General features: G+C 36.0%; 2 protein-coding genes across 2 annotated transcripts; both read left to right on the forward strand.

Annotated features, from left to right (window-relative positions):
* Positions 1-193: 193 nt before the first annotated feature.
* LOC136814220 (cyclin-C-like) lies at positions 194-1,932 on the forward strand. The gene has a single exon (XM_067070736.1). The coding sequence runs from the start codon at positions 635-637 to the stop codon at positions 1,490-1,492; it is 858 nt and encodes a 285-aa protein (XP_066926837.1). The 5' UTR covers positions 194-634; the 3' UTR covers positions 1,493-1,932.
* An 862-nt stretch (positions 1,933-2,794) lies between these two features.
* On the forward strand, positions 2,795-4,196 carry LOC136814221 (soluble calcium-activated nucleotidase 1-like). The gene has a single exon (XM_067070737.1). It carries the CDS (start codon positions 2,889-2,891, stop codon positions 4,065-4,067), a length of 1,179 nt encoding a protein of 392 aa, XP_066926838.1. The 5' UTR covers positions 2,795-2,888; the 3' UTR covers positions 4,068-4,196.
* The last annotated feature ends 5,759 nt before the right edge of the window (positions 4,197-9,955 follow it).

Below are 9,955 nucleotides of genomic sequence, written 5' to 3' on the forward strand. Positions count from 1 at the left end.
TTGTTTACCGCAGTCGTGTTTAAAATTTTACTTAGCTTAGTAACCGAGCTCTATTTTATAGAACACGTAGTCTTACACTAGGAGTTACTAAGTTACTAATCTATGTTAACTTTTTTGTCAATAATATTCTCATTATCATTCTTTGTTGTCGTGAACACAAACTTTATCTATTCTCATTTTCTTTATTTTTCAGAAAGAAAAAAATTAACGATAGAAAACAAAAATCATTTAGAATCGAAAACAACAACAAATATCTATTGTGGATAATCTTTGGTTGTCTTTGTGGCTATACTGGTTGAAAAGGTATTCAAATATTTGAATCCTTGTTGATTTGAATTTTCGAATTGGAAGAAGATTAGCGACAAACATATCGTTGTTTTGGGATTTTACATTTGGAGTTAATAAGCATTGGATTTTAATTGGTAAACCTTGAGAGGATCAAGTGTTATTTGGTGGTTTTGGATATTTACCAACCATATTCGTTCTGAGTATAATCTTATATTTTAAAAAGATTCAAACCACCACTTTCTGGAAATTACATATATATATATATCTTTATACCGTCTTCGTCCTGAGTTTATTCTGAAATAATTGCAATAAACACTTTTTGAAATTACGTATTGAAGAATAAATTATGGCTGGTAATTTTTGGTTATCTTCACACCGTCAACAATGGTTGCTAACACGCGAAGAACTATCTTCAGAAATTTCTAATGATCTACGTTATCTAACTACTGAAGAATATCAAAAGCTTCATATCTTTTTTTCTCACTTTATACAAAGTCTCGGCGAATGTATGAAACTACGTCAGCAAGTTATCGCGACGGCTATTGTCTATTTTCGACGTTTTTATACACGGATTTCTTTTAAAAGTGTCGATCCCCTGTTACTGGCACCAACTTGTATCTACGTCGCTTGTAAGGTCGAAGAATATGGTCCAGCACCCAATTCTCGTTTCCTCAACTTCTGTACAAACGTATGCAAATCGAAATTCAGTTACGTTTTTCCGACTGAGTTCCCGTACCGTATTAACCAGATTTTAGAATGTGAATTTTATTTATTGGAAGTTATGGACTGTTGTTTGATTGTATTTCATCCTTATAGACCTTTAACTAAATATGTTACTGATATGGGTCAAGAATCGAATATAATGCAGTTTGCTTGGAAAGTCTGTAATGATTGTTTACGCTCTGAAATTCCTTTACTTTTCCCGCCCTACCTCATAGCTTTGTCTGCCATTTACATGGCGTGTGTTTTCGAAAAACGTGATTGCCAGCAATGGTTTGGTGAACTGAATGTGGATATGGATCGCGTTTTAGAAGTTGTTCGTGAAATTTTAACTTTGTATGAATTATGGAAAGGTTTTGATGAAAAGAAGGAAGTACCCTTATTAATTAAGAAGATGCCCAAACCTAAAAGTGCACCTAATTCAAGACCATCGTCGGCCACGCCCATGTTGAGACAACACACGCCTTCACCTAATCTGCAATGATGACAACGCCCATCTCGAGGTAACACACGATCTCTTCCTTATCTGCAATGATGGCAACGCTCATGTCGAAGAAACACACACCCTCACATTGAATACGATATAGCCATGCCCATGCGGAGGCAACACAAGCCTTCACCTAATCTGCAACGATGGCAAGGCCTATATCAAGGGCAACTCACGCCCTCTCCTTATCTGCAATATAGGTCACGCCCATGTCAAGACGTTATTCTCCCTCGACTTATTTGCAATGAGGTGTTGCCTATTGAAAAAGTCTGTTATTGTGTCTTATTGATTGACCGAACCCAAAAGAAGCTAAAAGCTTTGATTGGACAAATCCATTCACATATTTTAATGTGATCTGAAAATCAACTAACTGTCTATGCGATAATTTGCATTTATCTCCTCCAATGAAGTGACGAATACAGTAGACTCTTGCTTAATGGAACTTCTATTATTCAGATCTTTCCTTAATTAGAACTTATCTCCAGTCCCTGTCAAGGAGAATCCCACTTAAAATTCTTTCTACAGTTCGAATCTCTTTATAATTTGCAGTAATTCGCACAAATAAGATTCCCCGTTCGAGTTCGAGTTAATTAGCGAGTGTCAACAGTTTTTTTAAAGTTTTTAATTTTAGACTTTTGTGTAAATAGAATAAATATATTTGATCGGTTTTATTTTAAAAACTTACTTCAAATTTTCATTTCTTTCGTTCTTTCTTTCAGTTATACAATTAAAGAGCCATGATTAGAGTGATGATTAGATCAAAAAGGCATAATAGCGTGACGTGGAGTATTGCTGGGCACCCTTCGTTTATATATTTTATAGTTTTGAACTTTAGTTTTTAGTCTATTTGAATATTTATAATGATTTTTCTCCAATATTTTAAAATGGGCTCTTTCAGAAAAAAATTGGATATGGGGGGAGGATATGACATTTTTTGGAAATTTACCCCCGGACATTGTGACTTTTGATCCCCCGTACAACAGATCTAACCCCCGGACAAGCATCAGTCAACCCCCGAACATTTTTAATAACCCCCAAACAGAGCAGTTTTCCCTCCAAAACGAGGGAAATTTTTAGATATTTCACTACCCCCCGGACAATATATCCAACTATACCCTTCACTCCCATGTACGAATTTTTTTCTGGAAGAGCCAAATACCACAACTACTATAAGCACAACTTTGATGAAGATCTTATTTTTCTTTTTCAATATTCTCATTGCTCATTCATTCTTTTCTTTTCAGAAATCAAAACTAAAAATAAGAAAGAAATTATTAAAAAAATGGATTAATTTGAGGCCCTGGTATGAAATAATTGGGAAATTATGAAGCCCTCTGGATAAAAAGAAAAAGAAGAGGATTGGAGAGGAATAAATGTTGATTATCTAAAAAAAATGCTTGATGATATAATGTATGGTTTAAGAATCAGAGGCGAACATCGAAACTGGATCAAAATCGGGATGGCCTCCATCATAGTGTTGTTTCTGTTTTATTTCATGAACGTTTTACCATCTTTGGGTGGACAACAAATCTTCCAGGGAGGAGAACAATCGATGAAAACATGCAAATCAAAAGATCTGGCACACCTTACGAAATCACAAGTTTGTGAGTATACATATCGGTACCCGTTAACACCGGCTCAGGAGACGTCCGGTGGTAAGAGTTATCGTATCGCAATTATAGCGGACCTTGATGAGGAGCGGTCTAAGGTACCTGGTGAGAAATATCAATGGCGTAGCTATATCAGATACGGTCATTTAACACATTATCGGGATGAGAAATACTCGATCACGTGGGATGAAAAGTATACTCTCAAATCAAAGTTGAATGAAAAAGGGCGTGGGTTTGAGTTATCAGAATTATGTGCTTTCAATGGGAAATTGTATACGGTAGATGATCGTACGGGTATTGTGTACCATCTGTACGGACACCAAGACGCCACTAAGCCAGTCCCCTGGGTCATTTTACAAGACGGTGATGGTATGGATACTAAAGGGTTCAAAGGTGAATGGATGACGGTTAAAGATGGCGCACTCTACGTAGGAGGGCTTGGTAAAGAATGGACAACGAAGGAGGGTGATTTTGTTAATTATCATCCGTTATTTGTTAAAAGTATCAGCCCGGACGGGCAAGTGGTCCATCATAATTGGACTGATAATTATTTAAAGATAAGAGCTAAAGCTGGCATTCGGTTTCCAGGCTATATGATCCACGAGGCTGTTATGTGGAGCACTTTTAAACGGCGCTGGTATTTCTTACCGCGTCGTATGTCGACTTTCAAGTATAATGACGTCGATGATGAGCGCCATGGAACCAATGTTTTGATTTCATGTGATACCGATTTTAACGACATTGCGTTGGTCCATGTCGGAGAATTAGATCCGACACACGGTTTTTCGTCGTTTAAGTTTATCCCTGGGACGGATGATGACGTGGCGGTCGCGTTAAAGTCACGCGAAGTTGACGGCGACATTTCGAGTTTTATTATGGTATTCAATGTTGAGACGGGTCACGTGCTCTTACCAGAAACTAAAATTGCGACGGATAAGTTCGAGGGAATCGAATTTATTTAGTTAGTTTGTTTTTACTTAGGAAGAATTTTTTTAGGCGTTAGAGATTCATTGAATAGTATTTTTGTATGTGAATGAATGAATTTATTTTAGGCATGAACTATTCAAACGTAGTTATTTTTTGAATAAGTTCTTTTAAAAAAAATACCTAGCTTTGGGCACCTTAACTAAGAGTGGTAAGAGAACGTATACAAAGTACCGCCATACAAAGTGCCTTGTAGGGCCAATTCCCGTTAAAAAAGTAAGTGGGATTTTGTGGAATTCAAGTTAAGGGTCATAGGGGTCATAGTTTCTCTATGTATTAGTTTTTAGAGGGGTCGACCCTTTCCCCCCTTAGATACATAGGTAGACCCTCCTTAAGACACAACTCATAGCTTCAAGATTAGGGTTTTTGAAAATCTGAGAATCCCTTCCCTTAAACATGGCGAGTATAAACATGTTTGTTACTCATGATTATTAAGATTGAGTTGCACAAAAAACCCACTATGCTCATTGGTTTTCAAGCAATTTAATTTTTCGAGTCGTTAATATATTGAATACTTTTGTACGTGATGACGTTTTTGGTGCAGTTTAAAGTTTTTAAATTTTTATATATATTTTTTTCATTATCATTTGCCATCACGAAGATTGACAGTGTGAAAGTTTCGCTCACAGATTTGAACTGCAATGGACTGTATCCGAACCTTAAGCACTTCCAGGCCAAGTTTTGAATCAATTATTTGAGTTTCTTATATTTAGCGATTCAAAGCATTTAGCTTACGAATAGTATAAGAATAGCGTAAAAATACCGAGATGGATTTAGAATATCGCCAGCCATAGATTTGAGGAACGAATTTTAAAGTAATATTTTTATTATTATCAATTATTTATTTTATATACAAGTATGATATGTATAACTTGAAAGGCACTATTACGAATTTATCAACTTTTAGATGGTTAGCGGTCAATTTTATAGTAAGAAATGGTGCTTTAAGAACAAGTCGGATTATTTATTGACAATCTGAAATTGAATCCAATTGGACCTTTTCATAAATTACGTCACGAACATAACTTGCCTCGTTTTGAAATTATTGCCATTGTGATTAACTCCCAGCGGATTTTATTACAACTACTTTCTATTCATAAAAAATCATTTAATGTCTCAAGGAATATGATCACCATGGAAATTGTTTGAATACGAGGCAAGTGATGTTCGTGACGTAGTTTATGAAAAGGTCGTAATTGTAATGGTAAAATGCGATGAAAATTCGATAAGTATTACAGCACATTCAATCGGGTATCAATCGTTCCCGACATTCGAATTTCTTCTATTAGTCGATTTGGTTCTCGACATCGTCTAGAATTAATCACGAGCTAAGAGTTCAAAGATATGAAAAAATAATTTTTCCTTGTGCAAAATATGTCATGGAGAAAAAGAGAAATATCTTTACGTGATTGAAAATCGAGGATAGTCCTAACTTTATTATTTTATCAAACTTCTTGAGATTAGCCTCCGAAAACTTTTTGGGAGAGGCTAAAAGAAATAAACTTTTAAAAAACGAAAAAAATTTGAACGATTTTTTTCATAAGAATGACGTCAATTCTCATTAGTTTGTTTTGATTCTAAACTAAATGTCATACACACAATCCACTCATTCTGGTCATTCTTTTATGTGTTGTAGTAAATGTCATTTAAAAATTGGAGAGTACCAAAAGTATAAGCCAAAAGGGCTAGAATTGAATCTCTAGCCTTTCTCAGGCAAGAAAAAGTGAAGCCACTTATTTCCCATCCAGAACGCGCCTAAAACGCGAAGCGATCATTACGACGGATTGTATCTAGTGGTTCCTTTGTTTTTGAGGACTGCATCTTTTGAAATCTAGCGATAGACTTTACTTTCAACCCTGCGTTTGTGTAAGAAACACCCACGGGCGTGGCTTAATTTCCCATCCAGGAGTCTCGAGTCTAGCCCTTCCGGCTTGGAAGTCAGTGAAAGTTCCTTTATAAGCCTTAATTTTCAAAAGTAAGCATATATCTGAATAATCTATCTTTATATTTAATAATCTTGCCTTTATCTCTACTTGGCTATCTATCGGATATATTGTTCGGGGGGGGGGTTAGTGAACTTGCCCTGATTTGGGATAATTTTGAATGTCCGGGGGTTTAACTGATGCTTGTTCAGGGGGGTAAACCTGCTCTTCAGGGGGGTCAAAAGTGACCCCCAGCCCATTTTTTGAATTTTTCAAATTTTAAGGACTTTCAGAACCCTGAGTTCTGAGTTCTGAGGTCACTAAAAAAAGAAAAGATTGTTAAAATGCGTGACGAATTATGTAATAGCTCTTTTCAAAACCTCTGAAACCTAAATCCTCTATTAATCTATAAAATGGGTCACTAAACCTCTATCGGTCTATCATCAATCATCAAAAAGGCTTTGATGTTGTTTTGGATATCACCATATTTGGGAAAATGAATTCCCGCAGACAGTTCGTGTTATTTAATTAATGTAATAATGTTTTAACAAACTTTTGGAGTTTAAATTCCCGATTTCGAAAATTGTTGAAAGAAAGGAAGTACTTGAAATTTCAAGCCAAAGATATATTAATGATAAAAGGATTGTTTTCCCGGAAATTATAACATAAAATCTGGTTTACCTAATGTTACCTACCCTTTGACCCATACTTAGAATCCTTGTGATTCCCTCATTTAACGTTGATGAAGCAGACCTTAAAACAGTTGTACTTTTTCCTTTCGCCGCTTTAAATCTCACTCTATTTATCCTAATAACTTGCTAAAACTTTAATCTCTTATCACATCAAACAAATTACGAAACAGAAAAAATTCAACTTTTTTGCACACGTTTCGAACCTGAACTTTGAGTTGAAATCGGACCCGAAAAATTTGGCCTCTGGAGTCCAGAAAATGACTTTGGAATGTGTCAAAATCTAATAATAGCTCACTAAAATCTGTAAAATTCTAGTATAGCCTAAGTACATGGGGGAGAGGGTCATAACAACCCCCTAGCCTAAATTCCAAGTGGAATTAGATCAAAATATTTGCTGTAAATATCCATTTCTTCTCTATTTTCAGTGTAAAAATTGGAAAAATAATGAAAAATGCTCAAAACATCAAATGGTTATAAACAGTTTTGTTGGCGCATAGAAGACAAATCTTGCGTCGAAACGAGAAATGAATACTGTATTGTGTCATGGAAAGAAAATTTTCATCTTAAAACTAATTGGAAGAGGTACTGTATTTCAATACTTTTTTTTCATTTTGGAGCTTGTTTTCCACGATTGGTATTCGGTTGGTTACTCTTAGGTGCCAAATAAACGGGGGGGTTCGAATAAACGGGGGGGTTGGAAAAATATTTCAAATCAAATAAACGGGGGGGACCTAATTACCGGGGGGGTTGGAAAATGGACTTTTAAAAACCCTCAAAAGGGTCAAAATAGACTAGATTTAGGCTTTTTAGAGTAAAACAAGAAACTTTCCTTTTGGGAGCTGGGAATTTTTACAAAAATTAATAAACGGGGGGGTCCTAATAACGTCCGGGGGGGTTGGAAAAAAATCGAAAAATTAACAAGCGGGGGGGCCCGTTTATTTGGCACCTAAGAGTAGCCTGTTAGAACGTCTTTTTACCTTACCTTTCTGTTAGTAAAGTTAAACCATCCTAAAGACTTTACCATATAATGGATGCTCCAATTTCAGCCCATATAATGCGGTTGAGCAGCGTAAAGTACAAAAAGTAATGAATACGTAGTGACGGTACCAGTGAAGTATAAGCCCGAAGGGCTAGAAGTGAATCTCCTTGATAGGATTTGAAGCCAACAAATCCTACCAAAGTTGCGCGGCCTTGAGTGGCTCGCCTGGTTTTTAAGGAAATGACAGATTGAAACTAAAATTTACCGCTAAATTTTGAAAAAAATATCAATCGTAAACAAAGGAATTGCTAGATTCAATCTGTCGTCAAAAATGCGGCGCATTTTTTAAGGCTTCACTTTTTCTTGCCTGAGAAAGATTAGAGATTGAACTCTAGCCCTTCGGGCTTTAAACTCAATGGGCGGTACTCACTATTAAGGTCGGGGTTTGGCATAACCAAAATTTAATTGTCGTCTTTTCTCGTTCTTTTACGTATTATTTCTCGGGGGGGGGGGGGTATTGGCTCATTACCAGGGCACTCGTACCCAGTGACTAAACCTAAAACCTCGTTTTTCTTCGTTCTTTCATGTTTTTATATGGTGGTCTGAAAATGAAGATAACATTTCCTCCTACTATTACTTCCTTCAATTTTTTCCAATGTCATTCAGCATTCACAATAGCGAGATTATGTATCGGAGATATTCTACGGCTACGGTTGCGGGGCTGCCTGTACGGGTCGTCAACAAAAGGCGTTGTCTACTTTGCTCTATACGGGAAAAACACCAAAACACCGTATAAGCAAAGTCGACATAATGCCGTACGTCAAATATCGAACTTGCTTTCACCTGCCATTACTTGCCTTACTCGCCATTTCCCTCGCCGCTTTAGCCGTAGCCGTAGAGAATTCCAGATACATAATCTCGCTAATCTCAGACCGTGGGAACTTGTTGTTATTATTCATAATCTATTACTTAATCTTATTCATATAATGACTTCATGATACATATAATCCGACATATGTAATGACCTCATAATGCATCTTTCATGTTATCCTCAGCTATAATGACCTCATAATATTTCTTTAATATATGTCTCGGCTATAATGAAGTCACAATAGTCGTATTATCGTATTATAACTTAATTGAGTTAAAAGAATATTTCATACCATCGCCACGGACTTTATTGGTTGCCATGGTAAGATGAGCATTGCTATGGTGAACAGGAATCGAATTAATCTTAACTTTTAATCTTAGTGAAAATGATGAAGTGTTTTTAGTGATTTCTAAATGTGAAATCGTGATAAATCGTGACCCCATGTTTGTCATTTTTGTTAATGTCAAATATCAGAATTTTAAACGATATCCTTTTACGGATTCTGATTCAGACGTGCTTTGGTGGTTTGGTAACTTCCTGACAACATAACTTCCCAATCTCTTGTAAATCGATCAACAAGAAAGTTCTGTGATTCCAAAAGAGCTGATTGATGTTTAGGATAGGTGACGAAAAGTTTACAATATAAGTTAATCGTGATGATAACATTTTTCAAAAAAACGATATGTTCAATCGGAATCACATCTTTATTGTCCGCTAGAGGGATAGTAGAAGCCCGAGAAAATCTGTTTTGAATTTACAGTAGACTGGGAATCCAGTCGTTTATAACGTTTTTGTTGAAAGCGGGAAATTTTTATGTCGGGATATGGTTAAAATAAACGACTGGGCTAAGGTGGTTTCCGTAGCTTACGGGAGTTCCAGCAGGGCCCGCAGATTTCTGCGGGGTGAGAAAACAATCATATACAACAAAATATATAAACAAATAAAAATTTTAGCCAATGAGAATTTCTAAGTGAAAGAAAAAAAAACAAACCAAATCAAACCAACAAGACCCCCTGAAAATGTTATCCAAAAACATGAAAAAAGAGAATTTTTATGAAAAGTTTGTTGTGCACAAAATATTCTAGACGACTATATTGATGCTCCTGTCAAGTTTTCTACTTCCTATTTTTTACCGAGTTAAGTCGTCTAGCATGCTAGACTAAATTTACAGCTGTAATTGCAGTATACAGAGAAAAAAGTGGTGGTAGAGAACAAATGAACGGACCGTCAAACTCTACTGGCTGTAGACTCTTTTTGAGCAAAAACACCCGTATGCGAATTTTGTTCGCTTTTGGGCTTATTTCTCAAATCAACCATCAACGAAATTTTGGGATTCCAAATCCCAAAAAAACTTTTCATAATCTATAAATCTAATCATTGCAGTCAACCAGTAAAATGACGT

This window comes from Clytia hemisphaerica, unplaced genomic scaffold (genome assembly GCF_902728285.1).
Source record: "Clytia hemisphaerica strain Z4C2 unplaced genomic scaffold, Clytia hemisphaerica genome assembly, whole genome shotgun sequence".
NCBI classification, from domain to species: Eukaryota; Metazoa; Cnidaria; class Hydrozoa; order Leptothecata; family Clytiidae; genus Clytia; species Clytia hemisphaerica.